Consider the following 17,035-nt stretch of genomic DNA (forward strand, 5'->3'; position numbering starts at 1 on the left):
AAGCGTACTCTGTGATGTCCTGCTTGACCTGGAGCGCGGAGCGGTCAGCAATCGAAGAGGCACAGTGTCAACGGTCTCCGCCAAGGTGTATGACCCCCTAGGGGCCGCAGGTAGTCAGGAGTCGTTGTCCTCCAGTTCACTGGGCATAAGTTCGCTGGGTTGCCCTCCACGGTCACCGTCAGGGGAGCGAGTGCACTCCATAGCGTCCATCTCGTTCGCGGATATAGAGGTCTTCGATCAGGGATTGCGGCAGTGTTCTCCTCACTGGTCGTTGACCACCTAAGGTCGGGAGCTGTTCTTCTTCATGTCACGGAGTGTGAGGCCTCGAGATGTGGCCCTCGCGATCACCTTCGAGGGAGCGGATGTGCTCTATGATATCTTGCTTGGCCTGAGATGTGGAGCAGTCATCCACTGGGGGGTTCGGCGATGCCGATTTACCGTGGTCCAGTCCGGTCGGGCCGGGAGTCTCTCTTGGCACCTGGGGCGGGAGAGGCTGTGCTCCGGGGATTCCGAGAGTCGAAGCAGTTTTGCCGCCTCGCGGTAGGAGCGGATGACTCTGCGCTTGTCTTCCCAGCGAAAGATGAGAGCAAAGGGATGTCCCCACTGGTAGGGAATATCGAGAGTCCGCAGCTTCTCCGTCACCGGGCGGAAGACTTTCCTTCTGTGCAGCGTGTTAGGGGCCAGGTCTTGGAAGATTTGGATCTTGTGCCCTCCATAGCGTAGGTCCGGCTTGTCCCTCGCCGCTTTCAGTATGGCCTCCTTCTCCGTGAAGTAGTGCACTCGGGTTATAATGTCCGGGAGGAGGCCCGTCCTGCCTCCCGCCCCGAATACTCGATGAGCACGGTCCAAGAGCGGAGGGGGGGCATCTTCATTGCCCCACACCTCGTGTAGGAGTTGGGCCACATAGGCCATGGCGTCAGTCCCTTCCTCCCCGAGTGGCACACCCCGTATACGGAGGTTGTTGCGGCACCCCCTATTTTCAAGGTCCTCCTGCTTGACCTGGAGCTCGATGTTTTGTTCCTCCAGAGTCGCCACTCACTGCCACAGCTGCACCAGAACTTCTGTGCGTGTATCAACAGTTTTCTCGAGTCCATCAACCCTGTCTCCCAGCTCGGTCACCTCCTTACGCAGCTCTTTGACGCACGAGTGCACTTCCGATCTCAGGGACCCTATTTCCGACTTCAGGTCTGCCATGAAAGAGGACATGAAGGCCTGGGTCACCGGAGGGGAGTCGGCAGCAGGTGGCGGCACTTCTTCAGTTGGCGCTGGCGCTCCTGCTTTGCCCCACATGGCAACCACCGATGTGCCCTTAGGCGCCGCCGCCGGGTCCGTCCTGCCCCCTCTGCCGCGGGTCATCGTCGATCCGGAGCGCAATGTCCAGCCGCCCGGTGTGTCACCCGTCGCCGTGGGCGCGATTCCTCTATGTCGCTGCAGCAGCGTGGGGGTTATTCAGTATACCACTGGTAGCCCTCTCCCCTCCCAAGCACCACCTCGCATGTTGATCCGCTCTGTCCGGCAAGTGGAGTTCAGGCCTGAGTCTTCGGGAGTCCTTAAGGCGCCACCAGTGCGTGAGGGATCTGCTACGATGGTCAGCCCTCTCTTAGAGCCCAGGGCGCTGCACCGCTCTTCCCCGCAATATGTGGCGGCTCCTCTCGAGGGCAGTTGAAGCGCACCCCCGCTCCCTCACCACTAGCGTTCCGCGTCTCTCAGGGGGCAAAGGAGCTGCGCACAAGTCACCCCGGGGTTCCAAGGCAGATGAAGGGGTACTCACGCGTCTTCGGTAGCTTCTCCCCCCTGCTCCGGATCAGCCAGCCAGGCTGTGGGGTGCAGACACCAGCGGGCGCAGCGGGTCACCCAGCCCGCCGGCTACGATGCTCCCTCCAAAGAGCCGGGCCACACTTCGTGCAGCACTGTCAAGTAGCCAGGCCCAGTCCGACCCACCGGTGATGGGAAAAGCGCTCGAGCCGCCTCCGCAGCCTCCCGGGCAGTGTCGCCCGCTCCGAAGTCCGTTCAGAGGTGGGGGGAAGTGTTGCAGGTCCAGCGTGGGTCCGCAGGCTAGGACAGCAGGGCTGGGTCGCGGTGTAGGGCCTAGGCCGGTGTGCACCTCGCAAGGCAGGGCCCCGTCTCTCCCCTCCAGGACAACAGCGGCAGCAGGCAGGGCCAACTCTCCCGCACCCGGTCCCGCTCAAGCAGGCAGCCAACTCTCACCGGGGCCCCCAATGGTCAGCAGGGTCGGGCACCCGGGGTGAAGGTGCCGGTCGGAGAAGGCAAGATGGCGGACAAGGCCCGGTTCGCTCCGCAGGTCCGGTCCTCCCCACCCAGATGGCAGCGTGGGTTGGTGGGTCTGACTCCACAGCACCCGACTCCGCTCCAGCAGGCGGACACCACCCGCCGGGGGCCGCAGTGCTCAGTTAAGTCCCGTTGCGGCCCGGGAGGGCAGGCACCCGGGCGGAGGACGTCAGGCGGGGGAGGCAAGATGGCGGACAGTACCTTCAATGAGCCCAGTCGTGGCTCAGGAGTCCAGGGCGCATCCGTCGGCAGGCAGGAGGCGGGTATAGCGGAGACAGCTCACCAGGTCGTCCCTGCGACCTCTTGTGGTCCCACAGCAGGGCCTCTCAGCAGCAGGCCAGCCGGAGGCTTTCCCGCGCTAAGTGCGGCCTTGCGTCTCCACCAAAGCCGGGGCCTCTCGTAGGGTCTGCAGCCGGGCGCCCGCAACGCCCCTGCCTGGGGGTCACCCCGACGTCGGCAGCCTCGTGCCCTCGGGCCGCTGGTCCCCCAACGTGCAGTCGGCAGCTGGGGAATCCTCCTCAGGAGGTCTGCTTGTGCCTCCGGTCGCCGCTTCAGCTCTGGGAGTTGACCGCCAGGGGAACGAGACCAGGGTGTCGGCCGCCGGGCGCCGTGACAAAATGGCGGTAGCACCCCGGCAGCCAAGCGCCCAGGTCCCTAGCTGGCCCCAACTGGGTCTCCCGCACCGGAGTGGTCTCTCCGAAGGTCACCTCGTGTCCAGGGCGCAGTTAGCAGGTGGGGCCCCCCATGAAGCCCCCCGAATTCCGCTTATGATGGCTTATTTAGGCAGCGGGGTGACGGAGCTCGCTCGAGATGCGCCCGTTCACATCGCCGCCTCGGCCACGCCCCCCTGAGTTACTGATTTGACTTAGTCATGTTCATAGCTGCCAAGGTTCCAGATTGCTGTGTGACATTTTCATAATTTCAGTTTACTTGGGGCCTTTAACTTCTTCTTGGAGTGGAGACTCGATTGTCAGAGAGCTGCATCGAGTTCAAAGTGCTGTAATGCATTATCATGCCATTATTATTGATTGCCAATGCCAGGGTAGGAGCCAGGGGATCCAGTTGGCGCGGCCTGGCTTCAAGGAAGGATGGTTTGATGCACCGTCATGAATGATCAGATTACTAAAATCATATTCAGACCAGCTGCAGTGCCAGCGTGCCCTTTTTAATTTATAACAGCAGTCTGTCTCCAGGCAGTGCCCTTCCATTTCTGGTGCTTTTCAGTAGTTTAAAGTTCTTCTTAAACTTTCTTGTTGCCCAAATGGATGCAATTTATGCTATTTATATGTAACCCTTGTCTTCCTTGCTGGATTTTGCTTACGATAAAGTGTCACTCATAGTCGTTGAAATGTCACTCATAATTACACTGAAATTATGAAAATGTCACTCACAGCAATCTGAAACATTGGCAGCTATGGACCGTGGGCCCCACCTGCAACCACAGTCTCTAATTAAGCTCTGGTTTACTTTCAAAAATAAAAGTTGACATTTGGTGAATGACATCAGGGGAGCCTGTACTGGCACTATGGAGCCTGCTGCTGGTATTCACAAATTGGAAGTAAGAAGTAAATGGGTGCTTTGAGAGGTAGGTGTTCCATCAATGGTTTGCAACCAGAGTTCCGGTTGCAAACCAAACACACATACTATTGCAACTCAGAAGGATAAGTGGGAAAACCTTGTTTATTTCCCTCTACCAGTTTCCAATCAATGCTGTCAACGTGTCTTTTGTGTATTGAGTTTAGCCTTTTCACAGTTGCCAAAGACTGAGGCTTTGCAGATCCCAAGCTTTGCAGCCACAATTGCCTTAATATATGAGGACCAGCGTCAGGGGTAAAGATACATTTTTAATGCACTATTAATGTCATCCTACCCTATGTTTGCTTCAAAGAAAAAAATGTGGATATTGTACGTGGACTTTTTCCAGAGTCTATGGCTAAATATAGCAATGTTCTCCTGAGTTACAAGGGAATATCATTTTGGGATAGACTGGGGTGTCTCCAATGGCCTGAGGAATTCGTTTTTTCGAGACTGAACACATATTGAGACATCACAAAATGCTTAACTGTAAATAGTTGCTATGAATCCAACCGTTCGATTTAGAAACAATGAACACACTAGACTAGCCTGACATTAAAAAAATGATGTGCTTCTTGAAAAAGATTTATTGCATAGCGCCAAAACATTTAGAGAAACAAAATCTGTGTTTTTCCTATGGACTAATTAATCTACCTTATCTGCAGGGAAGATCTCAGTGATTTTGAAATATTTTACTTAAATAAATACTGCACGTACAATCCATCATAAAATCAATGAAGTGATTGTAACTCTGTGTAATCTGTATTACCTTTCTCTACTAAAACGGATTTATTTCATGATTGTAATATAATAAAATGTATGTTCATATGCGTTCTGACTACATTTGTAGATATCTCAGCAACAACTGCATCGCCCACCTGAAGCCAGGGGTTTTCAGTCATCTCCATGAATTACAGTGGTTGTGAGTATTGCCTCTGATTCTTCCTTTGAATTGCTTCTCAAAACAGTTTTACCCATTATAAAATGTAAGCTCCTTATACTGCGCTAATATTATCATGACCAGGATCATATCATTGCGTAGCTGCAAATTTAAGCAAAATGACACATATTGGCACAAAGTCCTTATAAAAAATGTACTTTCCAGCGCAAAACATTATGTACTGGATATGGTGCCCTAAAAGTAATGCAAATCGTGCTTTTCCCCTGCATTGTATCACTTTACATCAAGCGGATGTCCCATGCTTGGTACCTATGGCTTTTGATGCAAGCCCCTAACCACTAAAATTAGTAGACAGAGCTTTGAGCGAAAACATAAATGTATGTATTTAGATCCTCATTCTAACTTGAACCAAAATCACGATTCAGGCATAATCAAACTATGGCGCCTGAAGGAGGATTTAAACTCTGGAGCTATTTCCACAGCCCTGCACTTGCTTCATTAGATAAACACGTGGACAATCTGAGTGGACAAACTGCACAAAATGTTTGTGTACTTCACAATGGTGGGGAAACACCCACAGTTAACACGTTGGGCTCAATTCACAAAGGTAAAATGAGACAAAACTCTAACTTCACGACTTTTGGTATTTGCAAAGGGCATTAGTAGTAAATGCCCTTTGTGAACACGTTGGGGTGAGAGTTGAGTTCAACCATTTGCTTCTCACGGAGTTTAAGGGAAGGGTGCTGAATCTAAACTGAATGTAAAGTGCAGGTGCTTGCGGGGTACTACTTCATCCATATACATTTCACATTTGGGGCAACTTTTAACATTTATAAATTGTGTTGTTAAAATACCTGGTGACCTTAATTCATTTCGACCAGTGTTAATAAAATTCCAAAACATTAATTTTAGTTGGGGAAGCATATTCCTTGAGATAGAGCGGGAGTCATCCCATAGGGTACTCATCCCTATCTTTATAAGGCACCCCTTAACCTTCCCAAACCATGGTAAGAGACCTGATTTCCTTTGTATGGACAGCAGTTCTTCTACAGCATCTTTTACGGGTATTTGCGTTTTGCTGGTCCATAGTCTTACCCAGAACACAAGCACCTTTAGTGCAGCACAATGGAAGATTGATTTTAACCCAAGGTCAGTGCGTAGTGGTAGTAGGAGAGTATTATTTGGGATATTTTAAAACGCTTTTAGGAAATGTATTTTCTGCTACTTGTAGTTGTTTAGTGTCCTCCAAACCCCAAAGTTCAGCGCCGTAGAGTGCTGCGCCCGAGCCCTCTCCCCTATGGATTTCTATTGCGGGGGAAACTGGGTGAAAGGCTGAACGTTTGGCTCTTTGAACAATTGCACCATCTACTTGTTGTAATTTCAGAACACTCTTCAAAATTTGTGGGGACCATGCCAGGTTCTCGCTTATTCTGACGCCTAAATAATCAAAGGCTTTAACCTGCTCTAAGGGCTGTCCTTCCAGCATCACTTTACCCTTGGCTGATTTGTAAGGGTTAAAGACCATGTACTTAGTTTTGATGCAATTGATTTTCAGTCCCCTAGAGTCACACGCTTTTGAAAATTTAATAAGAACATTTTGGATGCCCTTAGGGGTCTTGGATATAAGTAGCGTATCGTCAGCAAACAAAAGCGCAGGTGTTTGCTTATCACCCAGCTTCGGAGGATCGCCATCACAGTCATTCCGCTCCTTTATGAGCTCATTCATGTATTGGGTGAACAAGGTTGGTGCTAGCATGCACCCCTGGCATACTCCTTTCCCAATTAAAATATTACTGGACTGCCTCCCATCTTGATTCCATCGGACTCTGGTGTAGTTATCCTGGTGTAACCAGGTTAAAAGGTGGAGTAGGGCATGGGGAAGTCCCATGTCCATCAAGGAAGTCCAGAGCCGAGTACGGTCAATAGAATCAGAAGCAGTTTTCAGGTCAACAAATACTACATAAAGATGACCTTTCTTGAGGGTGACCTCTTTCCAGATAAGCATTAAAAAATTGAATACTTGATCTATAGTGCTGGAGGCAGCATGAAACCCCACATGCAGATGCAAAATAATATTGTTGTCCTATGCCCAATCTTGGATGCGAGTTAAAATTAATTTACTAAAACTTTTTTGGGACACGTCTATGAGGCTGATGGGCCTAAAATTTGCCGGGTCTCCTTTGCCCTCTTTTTTTTTTATGGGTATAATTTCAACACCCTTCCACGTACCACGAATGATAGCATTTTAAAGAAGCATGGAGCAGGGGGCCCCAAATATTGGGCTCTGATTAATAGAGATCTCCAGGATGTCCATCTAGCCCAGGGGCTTTACCAGTTTGGAGTGATGTGATTGCATTTTTAACTTTCATAAGGGAAAAACTCACATACTCGTTAGGTTCAGGCTCCACGTTGTGTTCTCTGGGTTCATCCTCTGTGAAACCCACTGCCTCACCTTCGTCCGGTGCATTTAGTGCTTAAAAATACCCTTCCTAGGTGTGCGGTTGTATGTAAGAGTCATTTTCAGCAACCTGATAGGTAACCCCTTTAGAAAGTTGATGCCAAAATAAACATCAATCTTTTTGCTTAGAAGCCTCAACTAAACTATGCCAGCTCTCAGTTTCCCAGTTACGTTTGGCTTCCCTTTGTGTGCTCTTGTAGTTCTTCCTTGAATTCAGTATGTTGGACCTCATCCCCTCCTTTACTGCCTCCCTCAGTTCGACTGTTGCCTGCCTGCAATCCTTATTATACCAGGGTTAATTTTTCTGCTTGACTGGGAGCGAACCTCCCTGGGATTTAAAAAAAAGGGGAAATATTGTCTGTCAGGTCTAGATAGCTAGCTAAAATGCTATCATCATTTATGTTGGCATTCGATAACTTCTGTAGGAATTGTGCCACCTCATTGTAGATTCCGGCAAGGGGCTTGTCATTGGTAACTACATTAGAACACTTAATTCTCTTTTTGTTGTTTGAGGTTACAATCTGACCCCTCGATGAACTACACTGAAGGATAATTACCGGTAACCCGGAACGGCTTAAAAATAGGGCATTATGATCAAGAATGGCCATATACATAACGTGTGGCCAAAGATCAAGATCGACTAAAATATAGTCAATTGTCCTTCTGGTATTTTCCTCTTAAAGGTGTAATCTGACCTGTGGTCTGCACGAGTCCTCCCATTACAAGCCCGCACCCCATAAGTAAGAGTAAGCGGTAAGACTTGCTTTGCTACACATGTACATCTTTTTAGTGGCGGGATTTTGAGCTTAGTAATACCTCTGGCAGCTTCCTCTTCCATCATTAATTCCTGTACATAGTCCAAGGCTCATACAATGTGTTAATGTCTCCGACTGTGAGGGAGGTATTGAGGGACTGTGAAGGGGGGTATTGTTCCTATCTAATTCCAGAAAGTTAACTCCTGCAGTCATAGTGTTAGAAGGTTTGTGAGGGGGTTTTAAACCTATCATAACTATTAAAAACCCTAACAAGAGTATCCCCTTTTAGCGAGCTCAAGGCAACAGCCAATATCTCCTGGGAGTCTATGTTAAGGTGCTTGATTTTACATGCTAGAGAGATATTACCCAGATAAGGATGCCTCCCGCAGGTCTAACCGAGGGAGGGTGGGATGGGATTCCTGATTTAAGGTGTCTGTAAAAAAAAAACCTAGTGACATGATGCCTATCCCCTGTGCTGAACCCCTATTGGGCCTATTATGCCAACTCCTGATTGTAAGCCCTGCAAGATCCAAATTCTGTCAGGTTACAACCACACAATCACCATCAATGGACTTACTTAGGGGGCCAACCCATCCCACTCTTCTTACCATAGAAATATATTTATAATGGGAGATATTAAATTTCGTCGAGTGAGAGAACCAGAACCAAACATTTTCTTTTTTTATGAATTCTTGAGTAATAGTGTATAACAAGGAACATTGGTAAGTATAACAACGTAGGGGCAGCATTTGGGTGGTAGGTACAGGACCACCTTATGTGATGGTATGACAGGGTGGTCCAAAGCATTTAACTGGCTAGGTCGTTGCCTTGGTGCACCCGCCCCCGAGGAAGTGGTGATAGAACTCACAGTACCATGCCGGGGCCTATTTCCCAAAGCATCACAAGAATTTGTATGGCTGGTGTGCTCTGGCCCTTTTTGGCAGCCCGCAGAGCTACCCTCCCGACCCAGGCAATCCTACACAATGGTCAACAGTAGATTGGTTCTCCTGCCTATGATGGGTATCTGTAGTGCCATGAGACCCCACCTTGTTGGAACTACCCTGAAAATGTGGTGGATTTTTTCCTCCCCCATCCGAGGCACATGTGACAGATTTTAGTATAAGATCCACATTTTGCGCAAGCTTATAACGTCTGGATAGAATTGGGTTAAAATTCTTGGATAAAAGTTCCTGCAACTGATTTATAAAAATTTCACCATCGTACGTAGGGCTAGGTAAAATGGAAAGGTCAGAGTTTTGCACAGTGACAGCGGATGGGCAAATGCTAGAGCGCCCTTGCGTTTGGTCCTGCAACTTTTTCTTTGTCCTAGTCTTAGCTCCAGTTGTGGGTTCCATAGGTCTTGTCTTCTTCTTCCTTTTAACCGGAGGATCAGGATCCGTAGAAGTTGGTAGAGGGAGAACTAGGTTGGATGATTGTGGGAGTAGCTCAGTTTGGGTAGTAATTTGAGACAACTCATATCCGGGTACACCATGATCATTTGTCTCGACCTCCCCACCAGACAGGAGGTCTTGATTCAGTGGTCCCAGAGAGCAACTACCCAGCGATAGCCGACGTTTAACTGCCAACATTTCCTTATTATTGGGAGAGGCGGCTTTGGTAAAAAAATAATCAAGTGTGGATTTTTGAAGAGTCTTGGGTGTCCCCTTCTTAGTCACCTGTTGCTTCCCTTTAGCCATTTAGGAAATAGCACAAGGATACTTATTTGATCCTGGAAGCAAGAGACAGCACACAATCAAGTGACACCACTATATGGAGGAAAACTCTGGCAACCCCAAGTAGGTATTAACAGGGTGGCTTACATCAGATGGAGCTTCTGCGGGAACTAGCGAAGAACAGCTCAGCCAGGAGAGTAAGCCCAGTTCAGTCTCTTCCGGGCTATGGCGGGTGCAGACAGGCCCGCCCTTGTCCCGGGCTTTGCCTGGGCACAGCCAGCGCTGCGGGAGCCCGCTTCCTATTTATCAAGTGCCTCCTGGTGCTGTGATTGGCGGTGACGCCTGGATGACAGCTCCGGCCGGGGACAACCACACAAGAGGCTGACAGCAGCCCTGAGGCCCTCAGAAATAAAGTAGAATTCATTCCCCAACCATCAGCGCACCAGGCGGCGCATTTGCAGAGTGGTGGAGAAAGGAGGCATGGCTTCTGAAAACCTCTCAGCAATCCAGCTGTGTAGGTCATACTACAGGTAACAGGAGGGGTAGTTGGCCCCAAAGTACCCTCAAGAGCCAAGGGTACTTCATCCCCCTAATAGTACTGTGCCAGGAGGTGCACTTGTAGAGTGGCGGAGAAAGAGTTTTTAGAGGTTTTTTTTATAAAGCATGAACTAGACCCAAGACATAGGGTATCAGAGCGCTATACGTGAGCACCAGAAGAACACATTCATTTTTGTTAGGCAGAGGGAGATTAAGTAATTTGCCCAGAATCACAGGATGTTGAGCGTCGTTGCTGAGACTCGAACCCAATTCCCCAGCTTTGAGGTCGACCGCTCCAGCCTTAAGGCTACATCCTCTCTCCAAGGAAAGGAAGGGGCCTCTCAGCACTCCCACTGTCTGGGACTTACTGAAGGTAACAGAAGGGCTTTATAGCTCCCAAAGAACCTCAGCAGTCAAGGAGACTTCATTCCCCAATCACCACTGCACCAGGAGGCATGTTTGCAGAGTGGTGGTGAATGGGGTGTGGCCTCCGTCAACTTGCAGGATTTTTTAAACATTTTTCTTTTTTCTTTTTTTTAAGGGATGGGGGCTGCATAGCTCCCCCTTTCCTGGGACGATTTTAGCCCTGAGGACCCCCTCCCCCAGGGCCAGTCTTTTGGGCTCCGGCCCAAGGGACCACATCCCCCGGGGTCTGGCCACTTGTCTGGGTGCCCTGGTCCTACCCAGGGCAGCCAGACACTTTGATGGGGACCTTGGGGGGAGCCTGGAGGCCCCCGCGGTCCATGTCGGCACGCAGTATCCTGCAGGAGCCGGCATTGCTTTTGGACAGACAGAGCTGCTAACATGCAGCTCCCTCTGTCCGAAAGCCATTCTGCTCTGCTTCATGCATGCAAGCGGTACAAAAGGGGGTGGTGATGGACGGAGCACCTGAATCAATCAAACACTCACACCCAGTCAAAAGATCTGGGTTTAATCCATCACCGTTCTTTAGCCCACTCTGCCACCCCAGTTCAGACATGGCTAAATGCAAATCAGTCTGACCCTGTGCCTCATGGGAACAGTCCAGCCCGAACTGCTAAGCCATGTCTTCCCTGGACCGGAAACAAGCTTCCGAGGACTGGTATCTGGCATTCCAGCCGTCTTCAGCCCGGCTTGCTTGAATCCAGTGGCAAAGTGAGCAAGGGACTCACGTCTGAGCATACCCTGCCACACTTATGGCGGCCAAAAGCGGTACAAAAGGGGGTGGTGATAGACGGAGCATCTGAATCAATCAAACACTCACACCCAGTCAAAAGATCTGGGTTTAATCCATCACCGTTCTTTAGCCCACTCTGCCACCCGAGTTCAGACATGGCTATATGCAAATCAGTCTGACCCTGTACCTCATGGGAACAGTCCAGCCCGAACTGCTAAACCATGTCTTCCCTGGACCAGAAACAAGCTTCAGAGGACCGGTTTCTGGCATTCCAGCCGTCTTCAGCCCGGCTTGCTTGAATCCAGTGGCAAAGTGAGCAAGGGACTCACGTCTGAGCATACCCTCCACACTTATGGCGGCCAAAAGGGGTACAAAAGGGGGTGGTGATGGACGGAGCATCTGAATCAATCAAACACTCACACCCAGTCAAAAGATCTGGGTTTAATCCATCACCGTTCTTTAGCCCACTCTGCCACCCCAGTTCAGACATGGCTATATGCAAATCAGTCTGACCCTGTGCCTCATGGGAACAGTCCAGCCCGAACTGCATGCAAGAGCATTTTTTCATGCTCTCACTGGCACGAAGCGGAGCTATGTTTGCTTTGGCTTGGTGGGAGTGGTGCTCCCACCAAGCCATAGCCAACAGCAATGTCCCGGGGATGGGCGCCCTGGGACATTGCAGGAGCCAATCCTAGGGGGGGGGGCGTGATCCTCAGGGTCATCTAGGGCCCCAATGTTAATTTAGCCCTAGGGAGGTGGTGGGCCCAGATGTAATTTTAAAGTGTTGCCCGGGGAAGTGGCGCCCCCGCATTCATATTTTTTTTGCCCCAGGTAGGGGGCAGCCCCAGGGCTGCGGGAGGGCAGAAAGGGCAGAATGGGCCCCCACATTAAAATTAACATTTTGCCCTGGGGAGGTGGCAGTCCCCAGGGCGCAGATTTACCGCGAGGGCAACCCCCGCACTAATATGTCAGTGAAGCCCCAGGGAGGTGGTGGTCCCCAGGGCAGTGGGGTGCATGCCTCCCACATTAAAATGAACATTTTGCCCTGTAGAGGTGGAGGTCACTAGGGCGCGGGTGTTGCTACGAGGACAACCCCCACACTATTATGTGAATGAAGACCAAGGGAGGCATAAACAAGCCCCAGGAGGCGGGGCTTGTGCACCCACCTCCTTCATTTGTCCACGGCTCCTGGGACCTGGCCCACTAAGAGGCCAATTAATACCGAAGCGCAGGAGACCGCGTTTCATTTTTCTTATTTTTTCTGTCCGGATCCATGGATCCCACCTAAAAAAATGGGGCATTTGGCCCTGGGGGGTCAGGGTCTTTCTCCCCTGAACCTTTTTCTTTTCCAACAAGTCCCAAGATGGCTGCCAACACTTCCAGGTTGAAGTGTTGGCAGCCAATCAAATTTCAGTAGGGTTTCAGAAGGCTGTTGGGCTACCAGATATCAATATTTTGTAAATGTAAATATCTCTAAAACTACTGAACAGATTTACACCAAATCACAAAAAGCACGCTTTCTGGACAAATTAACATGGGGAAAATGCGTTTTGGGACCACCGTTTTTTCACAGCGCCCTCTTGACTGATCGTCCCGAAACTTACAATGCAGCAGCTGAAGAAACAAGGTGAAGCTTTTTGAAAATTCCTTGAAGATTCGTCAACCGGCCCTAAAGTTATTGGCAAAAGAAAAAATGCTTTCCCTATGGAAACGTTTGTCCAAACTATAACTAACTACTGTGCTAACATAACTTTCCATTTGAGGAAGTGCAATTTAGCACCAACAAAATAAACCTCCAGAGCTTTCACGCACAGGTGTACCAAACTACTCAACCATTAAGCATTTAGAAAATTAATCACACAAGGCACAATTAATATTTTTATATTAAATATAAAAAATACATTTCTATATTCATGTTAAATGTAGAACAAAAAATTGCTGCAGCACTTTTAACATAATCTTGAAAGAAATCTTTGTCTAATGGAAATATGTTACTTTAAGTTAAAATATTTTTTCTGAAGTTGAAATAAAAATATTCATTCCGTCCTAAAGAAAAATGTAATTATTAAAATGAACATTAGAATTTTTTTAAATTATTGTAGTTATATTTTTATTAAAAATGATTGTTACGTTATTTTTTAAAACCAAAGTTGGGTGTTAAATATTATAAAATTAAATTTTAACTAGGTACTATTTCTATATATGGTTAAGTAATTTAACAATTTTAAATAAATGTATTTAACATTATTTCCTATAGAGTTTTGCTTTAATTCCCTCCTTCCATTATTTTCTATGGGACACATAAATCATCTTCCCCGTCGTCTTCTAGTGGCCCTAACCCAACCATCCTCGATCTGGGCCTGAGCTGAGTCTCTGCCTGGGTGAACAGTTATTTGCTCAAACGTAGGTTATGGTCTAACATTCTCTACTTAGAAATTGACAAGGCCTCTATTTTTTGTGCAAAGCTCTATGGCTAGACTCCTGTATCTATTCCCAAAATATGGTCTTGTCTCGTATCTTCTCCTCGAGCTCCACAGGCTTACGATTGAAAAGAGGATTCAATTTAAAGCCTTATGCTTTATTCTCGAGGCCAGAACTGGATTTGACCCACGCTATATGTAGGATTTGGTGTTATCCTATCAGCCCAGATGGATGTTGAAATCAGGTAACCAGGATCTATGCATCATGCCCAGAACCCATCTGATGTGCATGGGTGGTCGTTCCTTTACACATTTTGGGCCAAAACTGTGGAACACCCTCCCAGAATTCTTAAGACATTGCACTTCTTGTCTGGCATTTCATAAGAACCAGAAGAACTTGTTGTTTTAAGGTACGAAAATAATTTTTTTACCTATGCTTAGTGCTGAGAAACCCATCTGGGGTAGTCAAGCACTTAATAAGCTGAAATAATAATAATAATATGGGAGGGTGTTGCAGAATCAGTACCTGGCAATATAAGGTGCTGGACTTACTACTATTTATTTTTAGGAGTAGTCATGTACTTTCAATTGTTTTTTGTGAATAGAAAAAAAGGAGTACACAGTCAAAAGTGTAAATTACTCAAAAGCATAGGTTACCTTTGTGAATCAATCTAAGATCAAGCTGTAGTAGTCTAACTCTGTCATATAATATTGTCTTCTCTTTCAAGGCATTTCACAGGACCCTTAATAGATGGTCTTGTGTTTACTGTGTATTTATTCAGAATTAGGTTTAGGGCAGGAAAGGTGAACGTAGTACTGTTGCCCCATCTGAATTCTACAATTTAAAGACTATGCTCATTGATTCACATCATTTAAGGGTGCATTAGGCTGCCATCAGGTTGTTTCTGGCACCATGGGACAATTTTAAGGTTGTTGATGATCAGGCACGCCATATATGTAGGGTTTTGTGATACTGATCTGGTCGTTTTATTTCTGGGTTTGTGACAAAGAAGGGCTAAGATGCACGTTTAGCCCTGCATGTCACATGTCACCAAGAAAGTTCACAATATGCCATTGATGAGATGCCAATGCAGTGAGGGATAGTTAGAAATTCTCCCAGACTGAACACAATTATGTGACTTCACTGCAGGGATAACCAGCATGTTGCAAAAAATGTCGACAAGTTCTTATGGATGTGCAACTACAGGGCCACACTGGGAACTGAAGGCAGCCCTGCCAATTTTCTTAGACCGGTCCTGCGAGGAGGTTTAGTGGGAGGGCATCTGGGATGGCTGCATGACCCCTGGGAAAGCACTGCCTGCCCCTGGAGGCTGGAACATTTGTTTGTTGCTTGTGTTACTGGGGCCGATATTGCAGCACAAAACTGCCCCCACCATTTCAAAACCGGCCCCCACTTTTCCAGCCTCCCGGGAAAACTCCATATGGCCACTACAGCCAGTCCAGCCCTGGGCAACTATCATGCAGGAGTAGCTAGAATGCCATCAAAAATACTCACAAGGTGTATGGATTCAGTATTAAATTTCAGGTATGGGCAGCATAAAACCACAAATGTCCACAAAATGTCACTTAAGGTGCTCCTTAAAGCATGTAGCCACGAATATTCACAATATTTCAGGGATGTGCTGTTGTTATTTAAGGATAATGAACATGCCACCAGAAAAAGCCACAAATGTTCAGTGTTGTGCACCGTCATTGCAGAGATAGCCAGCACGTTGCTAACAATGTCCACAGTATGTCATGGACAGCTGTAATGCAGGTATAGTTAGCTTCTTGCCAGGAATTCACACAAATATAGCCCTGAGGGGCCATAATCATGCAGGTATACTCAGCTTGTTACAAAGAATGCTGACCAATATCTAACTGATGGACCACTATAATCGGGAAGGCAGTACAAACACAATATGCCATGGAATGGCCAGTAGCTGGGGGAGCCAGTATATCACCAACAATGGGCCCGAAATACAGTGACTGGGCCACAGGATCCAGGTTCCTACTCTCATTGGTTGACCATCTGAAAAGCGCACACACGCCAAGTTCCTGGTGAGCTGATTTACTACCCTGAGACTGTTAATAAAGTACAGATTTTTGTAATGTCTGTATGCCCTAAAATCTGCCTCACAGATAGACACTGGACATGAATGAGTGGAGCAGGAATTGGAGGTGCCCATCCTTGTATGCAGTGTGTGTTTGTTTACTGATCTGATGCACAATTATTGCCAGGCTCATCAGCGAGAGCCTAGCAGACCGGTCTGCTAATCTCCTTTTTGCTTCAGTACTGGTGAGACGACACTTTAAAAATTGCTATGGAGCAGATGACCCAGGTACCAGGAAGGGGAAGACTTTGGGTGCACTTGTTGATGATGCGAGTTTTAGAAGGCATCAAAGTACATGTTTCTTGAGGTGCAACTCACCTTATGATAAGAACTACTAGAATAAGGAAGGAGAATCAGGGAAATGATGCTGATCAAAAGTAGCTGGGGAATCCTGCTGTATCTGCTGTTTAGTATATTATCGAAGTATTGCTTTTTCTGAGAAGCCAAGTGCAGCAAGTGTGAATATCTGTTTGTCTCTATAGAATATGCAACATTGACTGTTCCTCTGACTTCTGCTTTAATGCTTTTTTAAGATTCTGTCTGTGTGCCTCAGAGACTGAGCCAATAGCATCCAATAATATTGATTTTATGTCTTGGCAGAATCCTTGATGAAAACCCAATTATGGCTATTTCACATGAACTGTTCACTGGACTAAAGAATTTATTTTTCCTGTAAGTAATAACCAACGTTTTGAGATGCCAAATCATTACTGAATTTGAAGTATGTCGGGTATGTGTCTTGTAAATCAATTTAGTTCCAGTGCATTATGGTAATTTTAGACAAGGCACGTTCAAATAACTGTCAAGAGACTCCTCTGGAATGATAGCTGTGCTTTATAAGCTCCCTTAAATACATAAATAAAACCTTCGCACTAAATCTATAGAGTAACATTATGTCAGTACAAAAACAAGCACAGGTGGGGGTGATTACCAATGGTTTCAGTGTGTAAATGTGACATATGGCCAGAACAGAAAAAATGTAATGCAATGTCCTTGAAATAAACAAAGCTGTTTTAGATATTTGAAGGTTTAATCAGTGTTTGCATAATTTATGATTTTTTCTAAACGGACACAAATGTAAGTGAGGGGGATTCATAGGAGAGCATTAGAGGAGTGACCAGGAACAAACATTGCAAATTAAGCCAACAGTCACACAA

The 17,035-nt window shown here is 47.5% G+C and overlaps 1 protein-coding gene across 2 annotated transcripts in view; it reads left to right on the forward strand.

Moving 5' to 3' along the window:
- RXFP2 (relaxin family peptide receptor 2) overlaps positions 1 to 17,035 on the forward strand; it is a 1,449,053-nt gene that overhangs the window by 1,044,123 nt on the left and 387,895 nt on the right. For both annotated transcript variants that reach the window (XM_078657149.1, XM_078657148.1), the window contains 2 exons: positions 4,715 to 4,786; positions 16,479 to 16,550. In XM_078657149.1, the coding sequence (XP_078513275.1) occupies positions 4,715 to 4,786; positions 16,479 to 16,550 (144 nt within the window). The remainder of the gene's footprint in view (positions 1 to 4,714; positions 4,787 to 16,478; positions 16,551 to 17,035) is intronic.

The sequence above is a fragment of the Lissotriton helveticus genome, chromosome 8 (assembly GCF_964261635.1).
Source record: "Lissotriton helveticus chromosome 8, aLisHel1.1, whole genome shotgun sequence".
Taxonomy (NCBI): Eukaryota; Metazoa; Chordata; class Amphibia; order Caudata; family Salamandridae; genus Lissotriton; species Lissotriton helveticus.